We start from the raw sequence: 21,049 nt of genomic DNA on the forward strand, positions 1-21,049 counted from the left end.
GGTTTCAGTACCTGTGAAGAATTTGACATGTATTTCCTATGCATTGGCATGCGAAAAACTTTTATATGCCTCAGCATCAAATGACCCAATATAGCTTGGACTCAGATTACCCTTCTTCCCAAACCTCGCAACTCTTTTCACGGTAGCTACCTTGACGACTCATATTAATCATAATAATTAAAACCAAGCTTTGAACAGGGCCGTACCTCCTGTGAGGCGAGAGATGCCATCACCTCAGGGGTCGTAACTCGAAGGGGCCCAAAAAAAAATCGTTTGTCTCATGTTGTTGAGGCATGCATCTAAATAGTATGTGCGTTTGACATTTTTTTAAAAAAAATTGGACATTGACTCATTGAAAATATGATTAAATATGATGATTGTGTTCATTGGGGATTTAATCAAATTATGTAGAGCCCAAACAATAAAGCTACATGGCTCATTAATTAAATTTTAAAAATTTTGTATGCGTAAAATGATAATGTTTGTCCAATATATTTATTATTTTATCTTGTGTCAACTCATGTGTTAAAATTTATACTTTACTTATCGATTATTTGGCCTCTTTTCTTGAATTTATGTAATTGGACTCATTTAAAAAAAAACACAAAAAATTGTAATACTTATCTATTTTACATATATTTATTTTCTGTTTTCTTGAATAAAATCTTATATTTATTATTTAAAACAAATTATATATTATTACAATATTGGTTCATTATATTTATCATTTTGTTATTTGGATAATTTACGTTGATAAATTTCAATTTTAGTAACATACAGTACAATGTTTGCCAATTTCAATATTTTTCTAATATAATTGTTCATATGACACTGCATTACGTTAGAGCCATGTTGATGTTGTGGCGCACGAAGAAAAAATCGCAAAGAGATAAATATATAATTCGTAAATTATATTTTCCTTATTTCTATTGTTTGATTATTTTTAAGTTTCGAACTAAATTTTACGGTTATTTATCATAACAAGATTTTTTTTCAACATATCGCCTCAAGTCCTGTGAACCACAGGTACGGCACTGGCTTTGAATCATTGTATAATCATATATTTATTTTGGCACAAACAATTATCTAATATATGTTTGACACACGGAATAGACTGAGTAGTTATTTCCTTGCTATATTCCATTTATGTTCAACTTTTTTTTTCTCTCTGAATCTTCAAATAAGTCACGTGGAACGTTCGATAGGTATCCAAACTGTACAATGTTATCTGTTTTGATTTGAAAAGAATTACATTCCTTCATCCACTGAGCTTCTTGTTTTGTCTTTTTTGTTGTGGTCTCTTAGAGTTGTCTTTCATGATTTTTATCATTAAAAAGCACGATAAAATGTGGTTGGATTTGTGATTGTCTTTGTAGTAGTGTTCTAAAAAGCCCGCTTAAGCGGAAAAATCCGTTTCATAGAAAAGTGGAAAAAATGGTTAAACTGTAGCAGTTTAACCGAATTAAGCGTAATTAAAAACGTTTATTAATTGTGTTTAAGTACAATTAATCGCATCTATTTTTTTTAAATTTTTTATTTTGAATGCTTTCTTTTTATTTTAAAATAATAAATTAAGTTTATAATTTAGATGTTTATTTTTTAATTTTAATTATGATTAAACATGTCTAATATTGATTTAAAAAATATTTAGTATTTTTTAATATATTTTAGTTGCAAAATAAAATAAATATTATAATTTTTTAATTTTTATGTTTTTATAAATATGAGAATTAATATATCATATTTAAATTTGTCATATTTATATATTATTTTATCTATTTTTTTATTTGAGATAATTACGGTTAGATTAAAAATAAAAACAATTTTTACTTATGTACCACTCTCGTTCAAGCTTGAAAAATCTAGAGCTCCACGTCCGCCATTCGGAAGTTGTAGGATCTGACTTGCAGTTTTGCCAAAACCTCTTTTTCACTTTTGCACTCGTGCCGATTGATTGCCTAGCAGTTTGTGGTCAAATTTACATCTCATTGACCTAAATCTGTAATTGGAAGAACAAATGCCCAAATTCTCAGCCAATCGGTGGAGTTGGTTACCTCCAAATTGAAAAATCGATCTGAAAATTCGAAACTCAGGGAAATCTGCGGGGAATGTTGATAAAGTAATTTTTGTTCTTCTTTGAGTTTGCAAAATATAGATAGATTGATATGTGCATGTGTTTTCATAACCCCAAAACCCCATAGTAGGAATCAATAATTTTCTTTTGCTATCTGTGACTTTACCCATTTATTGACTTGTGCCGTTTCTTCCTTTGCTGTTGTTTTGCTTCCTTCACATGTCACATTAAACTAGGAAGTAAAGGAATCGAGGTAGTTTCGACTTTTTTTTCCCAACCGAACTCCAGGCACATTATTTTGTTCTGTAGATTGCGGACCAGGTTTCAAGAAATCTTATTGTGTATGTTTCTCTTTACCAATTAAGCTTGGAGTTTTCACAAAATGCTGGTTCTTGGTTTTGTTGCTTCAAGGATTTGGGTTTTGAGTTGTTTTCCGAGATTGGTGTGGAAGTCTCTGTTTATTAACTTTTGTTTATTCTCGCTAGTTTTGTTTGTACTATGAATTTCTTCAATACCGTGGACAATGTTCATCTATTCGGACATTGATGGGTCAAGGGGTATTATTGTAGTTATCATTGCAAATAACATGTTTGAACAAATGACCGAATGAAAATTTGTTTTTGAAGTGATTATGTGAATATTCGGTCTTTTTCCCCCATCTGTTGGTGTAATATTTATCCTAGTATCTATTAAGATGAAATTTTTTATTTATTCTTAGAGAAATAATGGTTGTGAATAGGGATATCAATGGGACGGGGCGGGTTTGCCGTCTCCATCCCTGTCCCCTAACTATATCCCCGCTCCCATCCCCGGATCTACCTAATCGGGGAATCCCCGTCCCTGAACCCGTGGGATAAAAATCTCCGTCCCCGAACCCGTTTGAAATACCCGAATTTTTAATGAAACTTGAAGTACTCAAATGGAATCATAAAAAAAATTATAAAATATCTGATAAAGAGTTTATATCAAATGTCAAACAGAAAAATATTGTAGCAAAAAAGATGCAACTTAAATCCTTAAGATAAAAAGTGTGAGCGTCATACAACAGTCATACAAGATTGGAGAAAAAACTAATGTTATTTCATCATTATAAAAAGAAATGATCAAACTCATCATTATCATCACCATTTTCTTCTCCATTATGTCGAATCACATCACTCCACTCATTAATCAGTTTTACAATTAGTGCGTGTCTCTGGCTCATCCGGATCCTGCAAATTAATAAGAGTTACAATAAAAAAATTATATAAATTCAAAACACTTTAATACAATGACAAGAACAACTTATTGCTTACCTCTATGTCATAATCATTGTCAAACTTTTGATCCTTTGAAACTATATAATCTAATAATTAAGACAAATAAATAACAAAAAATTACAAATAAAAAAAGAAATTATTAGAAATAATTTAATTTGAAAATTATTTAATACCTTGAATTTCACTCCATAACCAATTTCGAGCACACATCAAAGCCTCCACAGTTTTAGGATGAAGCCTATTACGGTGTGTACTTAAAACTCTCCCACTAGTACTGAATGTTGATCCGGAAGCAACGGCCGTCATGTGAATAGCCAACACATCCTTAGCAATATCATGCAAAATGAGATATTTGATCCCATTTGTCTTCTACCAATATAAGATATCAAAGTCACTTGTATTTCTTGGCAAGAGTGACTCTTCTAAATAATAATCCAACTCGGATTTCTGATGTTCAGTAATAGGATTACAATCCATGAACATCACGAATTTATCAGCATAACTACTACGCTTAGGAAGTGGAGGCCTTAAAGATGAAGATTGTGAATCTTTCACTTCCTGAGATAGTTAAGATTTTTTCTTGTACTCTTCTACCATATCAAACAACTTTTTTTCACCGTTGCAATCTCAAATGAAGACATATCACCATAAACAAGAGGATAATAGATTTGAATTGTTTTCAGCTTGTACCTCGGATCTAAAATGCTCCCAATTGCTAATAAACAATTCATCACATCCAATATTTTTCAAACTTTACTTTCATATTTGTTGCCATTGTTTTCGCTAAATTATCACCTGAGAGAAGCCAATCACTAATTGCCAACTTAATATCACAAATGATTGAGAAGAAAAGATTTATAGTCGGATACTTGGTCCCCGAAAACAACTCTGTGCCATCATAAAACATCTCCAATTTAGAAGAAATCTCTCACTTTTGACCAATCTTCTTCTTTGGGAACTCTTTTGTATAAAGTCTCACGTTGTTTCAAACGAGCAAATACATTTTTGTATTCCAATGCACTGATAAGCATTAAATAAGTGGAGTTCCATCGTGTTTTGCAATCAAGTTCCAATTTTTTGGTGCTTGGAACCTTCAACTATCGAGCTGTTTCAATAATTTTTCATCTCTTTTCGGAGTTGCTGACCAAAATCCGACACTATAACGAATTGTTTCAATACTATCAAAAATCAATTCTAGTCAATCCCTCACAACCAAATTCAAAATATGGGCACAACACCGAAAGTGAAATAATTTTCCTTCTAAAATAAGTGAAATTGCAGGAAGCTTGTCCAGAATATGCTCAATCATAGCATCATTAATTGTGCAATTATCAACAATTAAAGTAGATAACTTACGATCCAAATTCCAATCCAAGAGGTATTCAACGAGGGCACTTGCGAGGACCTCGGCAGTATGTGGGCACGGCACATACATAAACATGTTAAAAAATATAATAAATAATAATAATAATAATAGTAATATAATTACTGGAAAAACACAAGTATAATGTTAAAAAGTTAAAAAAAATTACCTTACAAGCCGACTTTGTAATTTCCATTAAGCATCGATGAAATGTGAAGTGATGGCCATGAATCCTCTTTTCTGATTACTTGACGCCTACATATCAGTTGTCAATGCAATTCGACTAGCATTTGAGTCTAATAATTTCATTGTCTTATCTCTTTCATACTCAAACACCTTCATGATGTCGTTCTTAATTGTGTTCCGAGATACATCTTCAAATAATGGTTGTAAGGCATAAGAGTACCTTCTAAAGCCCACATGATCAACCATAGATAACGGATACTCATGCCATATAATCATATTTGCAAGCTCTGCCCTCCCATGATCTTGGTTGAAATTGTATGTCTCCAGCACCATCGTCTCATCATTGGATTTCGTTGGCTGCAATAGTGATTGCTTTATTGTCTTCTGTCTTTTGTACAAACATGTTTTTATATGGTCAAGCAAATGCCTGTTACCATTCTTAGCTTCAGCACCCAAAGATTTCTTACAATCATTGCACACCGCTCTCCATTTTCCTCCAATTTTCTTTCTCTCGAAATGATCTCATGCGGGAGATCTTAATTTTCTTTTATTTCCATCATTTTCTCCTGTAATTTCAGCATCTAAATTCTCATTTTGAGATGTTTCGTTTGCCCCTATTGAAACACTTTCATTTTGCGAATGTGATGCTTGACTTCCCACAGTTGGAGCAGTTTGCATGGCACCCACAACCTCTTTATCTTTAGTTTCCATCTTAAATGATACAAATAATAGAGTAAGTTTGGTTGATATATATAACAAAGCATCCTTTCATAGAAAACTTTTAATCACCCCAAAGAAGTTCATGAGATGAAAACACATTTGAAATAATTAAGTGAACTCAAACTAATTTTATTTACTGAGTCAACCAACATAATCATTAATTATATGATGACAACAATTTAATCAGAGAACCAAACATATGAGAAGCTATCAAAACATGATACCACAGGTGATTAGCATCCAAAAACTGGCATAACTAGTTTAAGAATAAGAATACCTTTTTAAAACTAAATTCAAGGTATTACTAGTTTATGAGTAGCTCCATGACACCCGTGTGCCTTTCACCATAAATGAATAGATTTCAAGATATTAAATTCCAAATCTTGAGGCAAGTAGTACTTGACCTTTTTAAATATGCAGAAAACTTGAAGAATAACAGAACTAACATTTCATGACTTGTAAAATCAAAATCCCAAAATAACTAGAAATTTAATTAGCTGGAATTAAAGGGCACAAATCCGTAAGACAAAATGAAACTTCTACAATTACTTTAACCTCAAAACCTGAGCTTGGAGAAAAACCAATGATTCTTGCCAGTCTTAAACCTTTCCTCGAACCGAGCCTTGATCCCCTTACAAGCCATATCTTACCAGATTTAGATTTGGGGGCTAGGGTTTTTAGTTCTACATGTTTCTAATTTTGTCGTGTGATTGAGCAGTACTGTAGGTGTTGAAGTTCTAAAACTTAAAGTATTATCTTATATATATTAATATTATCGGGGCGGGTTTGGGAGGGTTTGGTATGGGGATAGGATTCCCAAACCTGTCCCAACATATTTCGGGGATTTTTAAAAATCCCCGAACCCGAAACCAAACCCATTAAATTTCTCCTAAACTCGCCTCGTTTCGGGTTTTCCCAAAATCTAAAAAAAAAAAACTCATATTACAAACATATAAACTCGAATTAAAATATTCCATATCTTACAAGTTTCACAACTAGGGATGGCAATTTTTCCCGCGGGGAAATTATTCGAATAATTTGAGATAAGTAGTAAATAAAGTTCAATAATTAATTTCTTAATTCACTAAAATTATGTAGAATCAAACCAACCAAAAGTTAAGTTCTCAATTCAAAAAAATGTAGGCATATTTCTGCCTTTTAATAATGACATCTCATTCATACAACAACAATAATTTTAATTGTTGATGTTCTCAGAAATCCACATCTCTATTTAAATTTACACAAATGTCACTGGAAAGAAGTACGCAGCTATGGATGGCAATGAGACGGGGCGGGGGCAGGGGCGGGGACGGGTTTGCCGTCCCCATCCCCGTCCCCTAATTATATCCCCGCTCTCATCCCCGCACCCATCCCTAGATCAGTAGATCTACCTAATCGGGGAATCCCCGAACCCGAGGGATAAAAATCCCGCAATAAAATCATTTTAATTTAAAATACTAGGAATTTTGTATGGCTTATACGTAGTCTAATTTACGGGTTCTACAAATTGTTTCAGATCTGATACTAATATATGTTTTTTGAGTACTGAAATATATATAACAAATACTTGAATTAATAACACATTTTTTTTTCGGAAATATGGTACCGTTATATGATATATAGTACTAGTTGTAGCAAATGTTGATATTAATAAAGTTGTTTGAATTTTATACTCAAAATCTAATATATTTTTTTTTATCAAATTTAAAGCACTTAATGTGTCGTTAATACCAATATTTTTTATACATGTTTGGGTACTCAAAAATTAAATATTATTATCAAATCTGAAGCAACTAGTACTCAAATATCATATATTAATACCATATATTTAATGTTTTATACTGATTTTCATCTAGGAAAAGACATGTGGACCTATTAAGTTCAAACAAACATACTTTTTTTGAGACGGGCACCTAAAAGAAAATTTTTATTTGCGTTTGGAGATTTTTGAACAATGCACCGATAGAAAATAATAATGACAGTAATATATATGTTGAATAATATAACTATGTATTAAACTAATGGGATTTTTTACTTCATAACTTGCTCTTTTTTTTGGTCTATTAATTTTTTGATTTTTGATCATGGTACAATAACTTCGAATTTGATTATTTTGTTCTAGCTATCATCATAATATTCAATTTTGTCAAAAAAATCACTGATTAGACAATAGCCAAAACTAATGCTTCCCGAAATTTGAGAATTTTTTTTATTTTGTTGGTAAATCAATTTAATTAGAAACAGTTTAAAATTTATGTCAAACAAACTTTACAAGTTCTATGTATTTCACCAGAAATAGTCAACGATCGTGGCATCAAAATGTATTTTACCCAACATTTATTGACGAAAATTGAACATTCTGATGATATATAAACCAAAATAGCTAAAACTCAAGCATTATTATACCGTTATCATCGACTATAATTTTTAGTAAAACAAAAAATATTCGATCACGTAACCGATAATTTTGATAAAGTCTCCGGTTTGGTTCCAAAAATTATTTGCTTGAGTGAATTTAAATGAAACAAATAAATTCAAGAATCAAGATTATCATAGCCACTTGATAAACCAAACTTATAAATTAAATAGGGTTCGATAAGTTGATTTCGATTTGTTTCAGATTTCAACATCAGTTATTTCGATTTGTTTCTGAAGTTCATGAAAAGAACAACGATTTTGGCAATACTTTAATTCATAAAATCGATTTGTGGGCTATTATATGTGTGATCACCACATATTTTACAAATTAAATTAATTGAAAAAAGAGAGACTCTTCAAGCCAGTCTCGTACTAAAATTTTTGTTCTCCACAAGTTCTATCCTCAATTTATCAGCACTTCTGTAAGCAAAGGAAACCGGATTTTCATGCAGGTAGGTAATTTTTTTTTACCAAAAAATGTAAAATCTTCTCAATTTAATTCTTGCACATAGGGTTTATGTTCGTCTTTGAGCTTGAATACACGCTGCAATTTGTTATGTCAACTTTATGCAGTTTAGTTTTGCGTAGATTCCTTGGAATGTGTACATATTAGTTCTTTCTATACCTTAGCGCCGGATTTTGTTGATGCCTCTTAAGGTGGATTGATAATTTCGTGGAACGGGGATGTACTTTTGATTTAGCGATTAAATTCATTTTAGAACGATTTCTGCGTCAAATTCAATTGTGTTCAAAAGGGTTTCTCGTAGAAAAAGTTTTTAAGCATTAGAGACTTTGAGAGGGGCACTTCCCTCAATGGATTCCACGTGTTCATCACTGAGTTCTTACCTGTTTTTAGCAATCACTATGGTGATTTGGGAATGCTCGGTTAGTTAAATGAGCAGATAAAGTTGTGTAGGATGATGAGACAAACATTCGGAGTTGGGGCCGCAGAGAGGATCTAACTTTGTTTTGACTTGTTTTAGCATCATCCTACATATTGCTTGCTGTTAGCGTTCTCTGTTAACATTGCTAAAGGTTTTGTATTGCACCTTTTTCCATAGCTTTTGCCATTTTTGACCCACTGGTGTGTTGATTTGGTGAAAATTGCATGTGTTTAACTGTAGATTGACTTGCATTTTCGACTTTTTTTTCCCAACCGAACTCCAGGCACATTATTTTGTTCTGTAGATTGCGGACCAGGTTTCAAGAAATCTTATTGTGTATGTTTCTCTTTACCAATTAAGCTCGGAGTTTTCACAAAATGCTGGTTCTTGGTTTCGTTGCTTCAAGGATTTGGGTTTTGAGTTGTTTTTTCCGAGATTGGTGTGGAAGTCTCTGTTTATTAACTTTTGTTTATTCTCGCTAGTTTTGTTTGTACTATGAATTTTTTCAATACCGTGGACAAGATTCATCTATTCGGACATTGATGGGTCAAGCGGTTTAAATTATTGTAGTTATCATTGCAAATAACATGTTTGAACAAATGACCGAATGAAAATTTGTTTTTGAAGTGATTATGTGGATATTCAGCCAAGATTTGATTTTTATTCCATAATTTCAAATCTCTCTAAATGACTGGAAATCAAATCTCTCTTGATGCTTATAATTAGCATAAATCAGCCAAGATTTGATTTTTATTCTTTTTTTTTGGGCAAAAAAAGAACCCGAATCAGATTCTGCATTTGTTTGCTGTGATGTGATTAAAATTTAACTATGAATGCAATCTTTGACCTGATGTCCGCAGCGGAATCTGGTGAATATAATCAAGAGATTTACTTGTTGCAGGGAAGGTGGAAGCATGTAATGATTCCTTTTCCAATTTGTGAATAGGTCCCTGCTTGAGAACGCCTGAATATGTTCAGTTTACGCAAATTCCATCATGTCTTTGATGCAGTCGAGTTCTTGATAAAGGTTCAAACTCTAGCTCCAACTCTTGCAGTATGCGAATGTTGTCATTTTTGTTCATTGTCAAGCCAGAATCCCAGTTCTTCAATTTCGCCATTTAGATCAGAGCAAAGGGTTACACCGAACAATGTTGGCATATTTTGGGATCTCGATAACAAGCCACCAAAGTCATTTCCCCCATATGAAGCAGCCATTAGGTTAAAGAAGGCTGCCCAAGAGTTTGGGTTCGTTAAGTACATGTTTGCTTACGCCAATGGCCATGCATTTAATTATGTCCCCCCTATAGTTAGGGCACAGAGAAGAGAGAGGAAAACATCGAATGAGCTAGAAACTGTTGGTGTTGTTAAGCCACATGAACCATACACATGTCGAGTTTGTGGGAGGAGATTTTACACCAACGAGAGACTCACAAATCATTTTAAGCAAATTCATGAGCGTGAACAGATGAAACGATTGAATCAAATTGAGTCTGCACGAGGGAAAAGGAGGGTAAACTTGGTAGCGAGGTATTCTATTAAGATGGATAAGTATAGAAATGCTGCTAGAGATGTTCTGACTCCAAAAGTTGGTTATGGTTTGGCAGAGGAGTTAAAAAGAGCTGGGTTTTGGGTTAGGACAGTTTCAGACAAGCCACAGGCAGCTGATGTTGAGTTGAGATCTCATATGATGGATATGATGGATAAAAGAAAAGTTGAATGTGTGATTCTTGTGTCAGATGATTCAGATTTTGTGGAGATTTTGAGGGAAGCAAGATTGAGGTGTTTGAAGACAGTTGTGGTTGGTGACATCACTGATTGTGCTCTAAAAAGGACCGCAAATGCTGCATTTTCGTGGCAGGAGATTATGAGGGGGAAGGCGAAGAAAGAGGCTGGATCAGTTGTTGGAAAGTGGAAGGATCAAAATGTTTTGAAAAGGTTGGAATGGACTTTTGACCCCAAGACAGAGAAGAACCAATATTATTCTGAAGTTGAAAGTGAATGCTCGGATATTGAATGTCTTAGTTCTGACAAATGTGGCACTCTTTTGCCCAACAGAGGTGATGGTGCATGGTGGAAATTGGAGTCAAGAGCTACAGACATAAAACGTCCCAAGCATCTTTAAAGTGAGAGTTTTATTAATGTCTTTGATTCTTCCAATGGTCTCTGATTTATTTTGCATTTCTCGGAGTGCTTGACATCTGAAGATCTGGTGTTGTACCTCACTAAATTTCTCATATCCAAGCATTTGGACCAGAAGTTATACTACATTGTTTCACTTCTCTTCATTTTTGTACAAAACGCAATACTTTCTTTTGTTGTGTGAATATTCAGTATGATAGCTGGATTCCAAATGTTGATCAAGTGCAAACACTGGTAATTTTCTACACTTGGATTAAGTTTATCGTCCTAACAGCTTTCTTTGTAGCTTTCAATATCGATATGTATCCTCAGCTTCGATAGCTGATTTTGTAGTAGTGGCTTTCAGGAGTGAAAAAAATTATCTTGCAGAGTATGCCGGTAACAAAAGGTGCTTGCAGACTATTTCTGACTGGACCAAAGCGTTTGAATGGCAATTCATGTTGGAAAAGGTTGGGTTCATATTTTCTTGATAAATTACCTCAACCTTTTCTTAATCTATACGATCTTAAATATAGATTCATGTTAAGACATGTGATTATTTTCAATTTGATTATTCTTGTGCTTGACCTAATGTGGCTTAAATTTGCGTTCGACCTTTCCGGACACATGCACCCAACTGAATGCTTTACTCATGTATTTGGCAGCCATATTGCCTCATCGGTGAGTTGAACTAATGAGTAAGAAATAGGCATTAGAAAGTTTTGTGAACTTAATGGCTGGCTCAGAATGGCATGAGCTCTTGAACTGTATCCTCTGGTTTCCTCACATCTTTTTACTGGTAAATTCGAATAGCACGATGAATCATCCAGTCGAAAGCGTTAACCTTCAACTGAAAGGCTGAAACTGAACTTATCTCCTCCAGGAGATCATTGATGAGTTGAATCCCACGAGTTGATCCTCTCTTCTACATCGGTTTTCTGGGTAAGAAAGCACAATACTTCAGCAGCCACACCGCTTGTATGTGCTTCAAATGCTGAGTATGTGCAATGTGTTTGGTAGATCACTGGGCGGGCCCCTAATGCAATAGTATCGGTTTGCTTGGTTTTCTGCTTGAGGACGTAACGTGGAGATTGATGCTGGGAAAGGCAGCAATCTAGAGAAAAATCCCATGTCTTCAAACATTAACCTGAGTATTTGATTCAGCTTGAATATCAAGAGCAAAGCCTTTTCAAAAAAATATCTGACTTGGTAAAATACCAGTCCGGAGAATCTTGCTTTTATTGCACAAATTTAAAGCCAAATATCAGAATCAGCTTCAAGATAAAAACTTGAATAAATATGAGAATCCAGGCAAGTACTTGACAAGAAGATGAGAATAATGACAACATGCAAAAGGAGTATAAAGATATGTTTCCAATCTCAGGACAATGCAAGCTCGATTATATCCCATTAGGCAGCAATCTGACCGAATAGGCTCTTCCGAATCTGTAATTTACATACAAGTAACGATATAAAGTAAAGAACATGCTTGAGAATACGGCATAGTGATTAATAAACCATAGTCAACAAGGTGTTACTACATGCAACATATAACAAACAACAGCAAACAAAGAAACTAAGAGTGGCACCTTATCTTACAAGAGTTCTATACCAAGACAAAATCTAAAATAGTTTATAGCAGAGGAAAACGTGTTTTAGCATTTACATTGCAAATATAAAAGTTGCAGACGTGCTTTATAGTATTTTGCTGTCCTCTGTGTTCCAACTCAAATCTTTAATTAGTATCCTCCAAACCAAGATAGAAGCCCATCAATCCACATAGAACTATTTAGAAATACGAGAATTTTAGAATCCATCAATATTTTGTGACAGCCTAATCCCTGCTTCCTAATGAGAGTAAAGAGCCAACATATTCATAATGTTGTAAATTCTAGTGACAGGGAAAAAGCAAAAGTAAAATCCCAGGGAAACATAACAAGTTCACAAAGAGATTTATCAGACACCACAGCATCTCCTTCTCTCTTACTTAGCACCTATCCTTCAGATTTCTTACTCGTCTCCTACTAACTAGAAACTGTCTCAAAAGAGATGCAAGAAAAATAATATCATAAGGCAGGAATCCGCACAAAGAGATCATTTGATTCATAAGTGAAGGAAAGAGTTTGCCGGAACAGAGGTAGGTTAGTTTTGCAACTTTCAATAAGAAGTATATTACACCAAAGATATATTAAAAGACGTCAAATGCAGATAAAAGTGTAGATAGAGAGTTGAGAAATAACCTCTGGCAGCTTTTTACGAAAAACAACTTCCAGTCTTGCATCAAGAGTATTCTCAAACACAATTTTCCCATCTCTAGAAGCCAATACTACACCTCCAGAGCTGAAAGAAAGCAGGAGAAATTACTATAATCTAGACAACACATCAGTTATTTCTTGGGTAAAATATTCAATTATCAAAGCAGAGACAGTAATCAGTGTTTAATTGGTTCTGCAGTTAACTTTAGTACATCACTGACAAATCATTGTTTTGCAAGTTCCTATTTGTGAAAGTAACACCAACATCTATCAGTAAGTACCAGAAAGGACCATGTGCATTATGATGGGAAGGAGCAGGAGGAAGGTTGACATTATCGACTACTATCTCAGGAGGATGGACTTTTGCCTTCTGTGCATACTCCTCCTTTGCTGAGTTCAAGACAGAGTTCACCAATTGCACGTCGTCTTTACGGCAGCGCAACAACACAGATGGCTCTTTCAGCCTTAGCAAACTCTGAAATGCAAAAATACATCACATCAGATGTGGCAATGATTCAGGCCTGAAGCTGGTATTTTCAAAATGAATGACAAAAATAATCTCAACGATAAATATAAGGTGTATTCTGACATAATTCAAACTCCAACACAAATAATAACTGGAATCTGCCGCAAACTTGATCCATGGGCTTCAACATTGTAACAATAAATAGTTCAAGGGTGTAGGGTGTTCTTTTTTTTTGTAGTCTCATGCAACTAGAAAAGTGGAATGCCAGCAAATTGTTTACAATAATGATAAAAATTAAGCAATATTTTAATTCAAAATTGTAAGAAAAAAGATGGATGACATGGCTGAAAAGACGACATTCTGTTTTTTGTAAGAAGTCACATCATCCAACCCAAAAATTAAAATTTGGGTTAAGTTTATACCTAGCGAAAATTGAATACAAAACCACGTCAACAAATGAAATGGAAAGTATATTGAACAATAGGCATGGATTATCTTCTCTCTTCCAGCGAAATTAATATTAGACATTGTTGTCAGCGCTCAGCAGGTTCTTCACAGATTCACAGTCCTACCCACATCCAAAAATAATGGAGATGGACAAACTCAAAGACCTAGTAAGCTATCGCTGGAGGATAAAAAAATGTATTCTAAAAACAATTTAATTTTATTTTTGTAATATCTACATTATATGGATCTAGAGTTTAGATGAATGATCTTTCGCTACAGGATAAAAAATGTGTTCTAAAAACAATTAATATTTTTTTTGTAAATATTAACACTATATGGATCTAGAGTTTAGATGAAGATGTTAATCTTTCCAATAAAAACAGAGCATAAAGTACGTATCAAGACTCAATTTTAACAAACCTGAACAATAAGATCCTTCAGGAGATGATTGTAGCTATTGTGGTCATGGCTCACATGCAACAACTCCTTTGACGCAGCCTCCTTCATTGAATTGACTAGATCATCCTGAGCTTGAAGAACCTTGATTCGAGAGGCATTAAGTTGCATAGAGTACTCACTGTAAAACATAATAGTAGATAAAAATTTGTCCGACAGAAATTCAATATATCCATAAAAAACTTGCACTCTAGTGAACACTTGTCCGTATTCTATGTTCATAAACATATGATTGTTAAGGCCAGAAGCATACCACCTGTGAGCAAGCGAGGTAACCAACTCTCATATAAAACACTTAATATGTTTTCTCCAACAAAACAACAAGTTTTCACCCAAACTCCATCCTTCTTGGACCCAAATTTTGGGAATCACGATCAATTAATCATGCAGGAGACAAACTAATCACCAGCACCAGTATTATGTACAGCCCAAAATTGAATCATTCGACTTCTAGTGATGCATACACGGCACGAAATTGAAAAAGATCAAAAGAAGCGAAACATAAAAAAAAAATAGCTTACATTTTCTTCCGAACTTGAACTTGTTTCTCCTTGCGCTCATACTCTTGTTTGATCTTCTTCTTCTCAGCCTCCACTAGTTGCAATTTCTCAATATTGAATTCCTGTAAAACAAACAAATCAATGAAATAACTTCCACTCCAAACCAAAACCTTACGCAAAACGCAAGAATCCAACAACTAAATCGACTTTAAAAAAATTGCATACTTCTTCAGCGGAGACGGAGATCTCGTTAGCCTTCTCCTCCGCTTCCTGGCGGATGAATCTCACCATCTGCTGGATCTGCTTCGAGACATCTGCATCGTTCATCTTCTGATTTGGATCGGATTACGGTGGATTGAGTGCGGTTTATCCTCTTCTCGGCTGGAAAACAGTGGGAATCTTCGATTGCTCGAGCAGGAATCGACGCTGGGAGATTGGAATTTATACCAGTTCTTCGTCCATCGAATAAAAAAGGAATATTTTGTTCACTTTTACCCAACAATATGTCTAATTTACAAATAGGCCCAAAGTAGTATCTTGTTTATACATTTTGTCCTGTATTTTTCCCAGTTTTTATTATTTTTCACCTTTTTCTTAAAAGTGGCCGGCAATGTGAAGTAGTTCGATTTTATAAAAAGACGAACCAAATCAAGTTCATCAGTTTTTACCAAATAGTGAGGGTAAATATGCTTAAATTTAAATTTGCAGTCATCGTATTAAAAAAATTATATATTTATACTTCATTATCCACGACAAAATGTGTTTGCATTTTTTGAGTTTACATATCTTTTAAATTAGTATAAAATATTATACTAATATATAAAATTTGAGTACCAACTATTTCAAATATGATACTAATATATGTTTTTTGAGTACTGAAATATGTATAGCAAATACTTGAATTAATAACACATTTGTTTTTCGGAAATATGATACCGTTATATGATATGGGTACTAATCATAGCAACTGTTGATATTAATAAAGTTGTTTGAATTTTATACTCAAAATCTTATATTTTTTTTATCAAATTTAAAACACTTAATGTGTCATTAATACCAATATTTTCGATACATGTTTGGGTACTCAAAAATCAAATATTATTATCAAATCTAAAGCAACTAGTACTCAAATATCATATATTAGTACCATATATTTAATTTTTTGTACTGATTTTCATCCAAGAAAAAACATATGGACCTATTAAGTTCAAATATACCATTTTTGACACGGGCACTTAAAAGAAATTTTTTTTTTGCGTTTGGAGATTTTTGAACAAGGCACCGATAGAAAATAATAATAACAGTAATATATATGTTGAATAATATAACTATGTATTAAACTAATTGAGATTTTTTACTTCATAACTTGCTCTTTTTTTGGTCTATTAACTTTTTGATTTTTGATCACGTATTAAACTAATTGAGATTTTTTACTTCATAACTTGCTCTTTTTTTGGTCTATTAACTTTTTGATTTTTGATCACGGTACAATAACTTCGAATTTGGACTATTTTGTTCTAGCTATCATCATAATATTCAATTTTGTCAAAAAAATCACTGATTAGACAATAGCCAAAACTAATGCTTCCCGAAATTTGAGAATTTTTTTTATTTCGTTGGTAAATCAATATAATTAGAAACAGTTTAAAATTTATGTCAAGCAAACTTTACAAGTTCTATGTATTTCACCAGAAAAAGTCAACGATCGTGACATCAAAATGTATTTTACCCAACATTTAATCAACATTTATTGATGAAAATTGAACATTCTGATGATATATAAACCAAAATAGCTAAAACTCAAGCATTATTATACCGTTATCATCGACCATAATTTTTAGTAAAACAAAAAATGTTCGATCACATAACCGATAATTTTGATAAAGTCTCCGGTTTGGTTCCAAAAATTATTTGCTTGAGTGAATTTAAATGAAACAAATAAATTCAAGAATCAAGATTATCATAGCCACTTGATAAACCAAACTTATAAATTAAATAGGGTTCGATAAGTTGATTTCGATTTGTTTCAGATTTCAACATCAGTTATTTCGATTTGTTTCTGAAGTTCATGAAAAGAACATCGATTTTGGCAATACTTTAATTCATAAAATCGATTTGTGGGCTATTATATGTGTGATCACCACATATTTACAAATTAAATTAATTGAAAAAGAGAGACTCTTCAAGCCAGTCTCGTACTAAAATTTTTGTTCTCCACATGTTCTATCCTCAATTTATCAGCACTTCTGAAAGCAAAGGAAACCGGATTTTCCCGCAGGTGGGTAATTTTTTTTTTACCAAAAAATGTAAAATCTTCTCAATTTAATTCTTGCACATAGGGTTTATGTTCGTCTTTGAGCTTGAATACACGCTGCAATTTGTTATGTCAACTTTATGTAGTTTAGTTTTGCGTAGATTCCTTGGAATGTGTACATATTAGTTCTTTCTATACCTTAGCGCCGGATTTTGTTGATGCCTCTTAAGGTGGATTGATAATTTCGTGGAACGGGGATGTACTTTTGATTTAGCGATTAAATTCATTTTAGAACGATTTCTGCGTCAAATTCAATTGTGTTCAAAAGGGTTTCTCGTAGAAAAAGTTTTTAAGCATTAGAGACTTTGAGAGGGGCACTTCCCTCAATGGATTCCACGTGTTCATCACTGAGTTCTTACCTGTTTTTAGCAATCACTATTGTGATTTGGGAATGCTCGGTTAGTTAAATGAGCAGATAAAGTTGTGTAGGATGATATGACAAACATTCGGAGTTGGGGCCGCAGAGAGGATCTAACTTTGTTTTGACTTGTTTTAGCATCATCCTACATATTGCTTGCTGTTAGTGTTCTCTGTTAACATTACTAAAGGTTTTGTATTGCACCTTTTTCCATAGCTTTTGCCATTTTTGACCCACTGGTGTGTTGATTTGGTGAAAATTGCATGTGTTTAACTGTAGATTGACTTGCATTTTTTGGTGTAACAGGAACTGAGTATATCTCATAGTCAAGTTGAAATTAGTAGCACTTGTCAAGTTGTGTTGTCCTCTTTTGCTCAGTTTCCATCTGCTGGAGTAATCTAATTTGTGTTTATGGTTTCTAAAACATAGCGCTATTTGTATTATCTGGATCATATAGAGATGTAACCTCAGTATCGAATTTGGTTTCTTCATGTCTGAATCATATCACCAAGGTTGGTTTTAATCAATTGTTGTCTCTCTTGATCAGATTTGAACCTTGAAGTTTCACTGCATCCAATCACATTAATAATCTCTACAATTTTAATCCTCTTAGATCATATTTATACGAATTTATATGGCAATAGAAAACCAAAAGAGAGACTACATTATCTAAAGTACAGGCATTCAAAGCTTGCAAGATTATACTTCAAGGTTCTTAGTGAAACTCAGGACATGCTGAGGGTATGAGGTGGAGATAACAAACAGTGCATTTATAAAATCAAGAAAAAAAGGTGGCAAAGAAATTATCTGAGTTTGACAGTTGGTTTCCTAGACTAAGGTTCAAGATTCGAGTCATCTGTTCTTTTCCTGAATAAAAATAGTTATATTGGAGGACTTCAAAAGTGTCACAAGAGTTTTGTACCTACGGACCTTATTTTTACAAATTTATTCACACCAGAGGAATTAAAATAAATGCCAAATATTTCGTCTTCTGCGTTCTTTGTTGTTTGCCATAAATTCTTCCCATTTGAGCTTATCCACCCGAGCAGCCATATATTGTTTCAAATGTTTTGACTTGTTTGAGCTGCTACTGAAATTTTCACTGGCTATATCAGTCTCAAATCTTTTCAGTACGCCAGTGCAAATCTAAATTCTATGATAACCGGAAAAAAACTGATATATCTCTGATTTTTTGTACTTTGAGGTTTATCAATGGGAAACAGACCTGCAAAGCAAGAGAAGAAAGAGCTGCTTTTGAAGATTGTGCCACCCATTGATCATGCATATGCACGTTGGCTTAGACGGGATCTTGAGAGAATCCATGGCTTCGCTCCACGAAATTCTCGTGCCATAAAGCCCCCAGACCACTACATTGACTACATGCGTTTGAATGGATGGCTAGACCTGGACCTAGACGACCCCGACCTCGCACATCTTTTCAAGTAAACAGTATTCCCAATTTGTTGTTATTATGATGATGTGCCAAACATCTGGTTTCGAATGTGTTATATACAGTGAAAACTATGAAATATACTTCAAACTTTAGCTGAGGCATTTCAAGAACTGATTTTGATTTCGTTCCTTAAAAAGGAAAAAAAAAACTGCACTTTGAAGGTGGGATGTTAGACGTAACTGGAACTGCAATTTCACAGTTTGATTATATCATAAAGTTATTTCTTATTAGAGTGTTACTCTTCAGAAATTACTCCTCTATTATCCTTCTCCAAAAAAAATACGTGTAAAAGCCGAAAGGTTATATCTAAATTTTCGGCTTGTATATAAATTCGAATCTTGCATATAGTACTCATTGGACCATCCGAATTAGTTGGTGTGAATTAAGTCTTCCTATAATTCTAAACCGGTGACTTGTGGCTCGTCTAAAACTAAGATCCCGAGACGATGTTTCGAGTTCGAGACTCATTGTATCAAATCTTTCTCCTCACTCAAAAAATGATTCTAAAATGAATATAGTGTTGATTGTTCCAGTCCATTGGAAGTTGGAACCGGAATGGATTGACCTAAAATACATCTGTGGTTTCATCATATCTGAACTGAAATATATTTCTTTGAGTTTTAAAGGTTGAAAACAATTACAGTAAAACTATTAGGGTGCGGGTGCGCTTGGAAAGATGGATTTGAAATATATATATTTCGATTATAGTTTTATTGTTCACAATGAAACAAAAAATCAAATCTTAAATTAACATTTTTTTATGACGTGAGAACTCGCAACCGCTACCCTTTGATGTGCATTGAGTAAACTCTTAGATTAACGTAATACTCTGCAAATCATTTTAGCCAGGTAAACTATACTATGAAAGCCTTGTGTGACAGGTTCGTCCGAGAAGGTGTTGGCAGGTAATCAAACTCCTGACCAATTGAAATCAACACCTTATTTGTTTACACGTTAGTAATATAAAGTAGAATAAATTTCAAATGACGTCATTATTTAGTGAACTTGAAATTCATTCCAATTAAGGTGAAATACTGTACAAACATGTAAATAGTGAATCTGAAATTTATGATTTTAATTCTCTGAACAATAAAAATATATTTGAAATTCATCAATCTAAACACAAACTTTAAAGTTGATTACTTATTTATCATCAAATATTATGTATATTTAATTTTTTAAAAGAGATAAATATTATGGTTCATTTCGATTTTATATAAAATAAGTGGTTTTGATTTTATAAATAAGTATTCAGTGTATATATTTTAATACCTTAAAATTTAAAATTGATATACCATTTTCTCCAGTTCCATGCAATCCTAGTTTCTTATTTTTAGAAATTGGAAGCGATACATCTTCGAAGTCTCATCATAATTTGTCTGATCTCGATGACCTAGTTGAAGAAGATCCTTTTCCACAACAACAGTTGGATAAACTCAAAAGATGTATCAAAGTCAGTAAACCACCTTATGATAAAGCACTTCGCTCATACAGTTGATTTTGATCATTTTAAGAACAGGTGCTCTAAGATATAAGCATCATTGGCAATTAAGCACTTCTTGAATTTAAGCACCGAACAAAAAACGATGAAGATTCAAACTACCTATATGAAATCCGGGATTTCAGTTCAAATCAAAGTAAAAGTATCGTTTTCTTACACAAAAATGATCCATTAAAAGTAAAATCAATCTCACAATCATCACTTGGTTACATCGGTTTCTTGCTCGAGTCTTTCACTAATATAAGCATCGGAGTGGCCACGTCGAACACCCCTCCGG

At 33.4% G+C, this 21,049-nt stretch overlaps 3 protein-coding genes across 13 annotated transcripts; 2 read left to right on the plus strand and 1 right to left on the minus strand.

Annotated features, from left to right (window-relative positions):
* The first annotated feature begins 1,875 nt into the window (after nt 1–1,875).
* Nucleotides 1,876–12,359, plus strand: LOC140834086 (uncharacterized). 9 transcript variants are annotated; one of them, XR_012118652.1, is made up of 3 exons: nt 1,876–2,415; nt 9,806–11,277; nt 11,390–11,491. XR_012118652.1 is itself a non-coding variant. In XM_073198720.1 (3 exons), the coding sequence occupies exon 2, from the start codon at nt 9,875–9,877 to the stop codon at nt 11,024–11,026; it is 1,152 nt and encodes a 383-aa protein (XP_073054821.1). In that variant the 5' UTR covers nt 1,876–2,415; nt 9,806–9,874; the 3' UTR covers nt 11,027–11,063; nt 11,836–12,359. The 9 variants fall into 9 exon arrangements, 7 of the variants coding, with proteins under 7 accessions (XP_073054821.1, XP_073054820.1, XP_073054818.1 ...); XR_012118653.1 differs by having other exon boundaries at nt 11,413–11,491; XM_073198720.1 differs by lacking the exon at nt 11,390–11,491 and adding an exon at nt 11,836–12,359 and having other exon boundaries at nt 9,806–11,063.
* LOC140834088 (uncharacterized) lies at nt 8,360–19,501 on the plus strand. 3 transcript variants are annotated; one of them, XM_073198723.1, is made up of 3 exons: nt 8,360–8,453; nt 17,407–17,424; nt 19,023–19,501. In XM_073198723.1, exon 3 carries the CDS (start codon nt 19,031–19,033, stop codon nt 19,262–19,264), a length of 234 nt encoding a protein of 77 aa, XP_073054824.1. In that variant the 5' UTR covers nt 8,360–8,453; nt 17,407–17,424; nt 19,023–19,030; the 3' UTR covers nt 19,265–19,501. The 3 variants fall into 3 exon arrangements, with proteins under 3 accessions (XP_073054824.1, XP_073054825.1, XP_073054823.1); XM_073198724.1 differs by lacking the exon at nt 17,407–17,424 and having other exon boundaries at nt 8,450–8,472; XM_073198722.1 differs by lacking the exons at nt 8,360–8,453; nt 17,407–17,424 and adding an exon at nt 17,487–18,330.
* LOC140834087 (V-type proton ATPase subunit E-like) lies at nt 12,238–15,619 on the minus strand. The gene is made up of 6 exons (XM_073198721.1): nt 15,372–15,619; nt 15,168–15,268; nt 14,611–14,767; nt 13,559–13,752; nt 13,263–13,362; nt 12,238–12,468 (listed from the first exon to the last, which is right to left on the minus strand). The coding sequence occupies exons 1-6, from the start codon at nt 15,471–15,473 to the stop codon at nt 12,433–12,435; spliced, it is 690 nt and encodes a 229-aa protein (XP_073054822.1). The 5' UTR covers nt 15,474–15,619; the 3' UTR covers nt 12,238–12,432.
* Nucleotides 19,502–21,049: the final 1,548 nt, after the last annotated feature.

This window comes from Primulina eburnea, chromosome 6 (assembly GCF_022965805.1).
Source record: "Primulina eburnea isolate SZY01 chromosome 6, ASM2296580v1, whole genome shotgun sequence".
Lineage (NCBI taxonomy): Eukaryota > Viridiplantae > Streptophyta > Magnoliopsida > Lamiales > Gesneriaceae > Primulina > Primulina eburnea.

Coding starts and splice junctions, on each gene's coding strand:
- LOC140834088 (XM_073198722.1), top strand. CDS start 18,309: ATGTCTGAATCATATCACCAAG. Junction 18,331..19,022: donor GTCTGAATCATATCACCAAG/GTTGGTTTTAAT, acceptor TTGTACTTTGAG/GTTTATCAATGGGAAACAGA.
- LOC140834086 (XM_073198720.1), top strand. CDS start 9,875: ATGTTCAGTTTACGCAAATTCCATCATGTCTTTGATGCAGTCGAGTTC.
- LOC140834087 (XM_073198721.1), bottom strand. CDS start 15,473: ATGAACGATGCAGATGTCTCGAAGCAGATCCAGCAGATGGTGAGATTC. Junction 15,269..15,371: donor TCTCCGTCTCCGCTGAAGAA/GTATGCAATTTT, acceptor TTTGTTTTACAG/GAATTCAATATTGAGAAATT. Junction 12,469..13,262: donor TTCGTAAAAAGCTGCCAGAG/GTTATTTCTCAA, acceptor TGTAAATTACAG/ATTCGGAAGAGCCTATTCGG.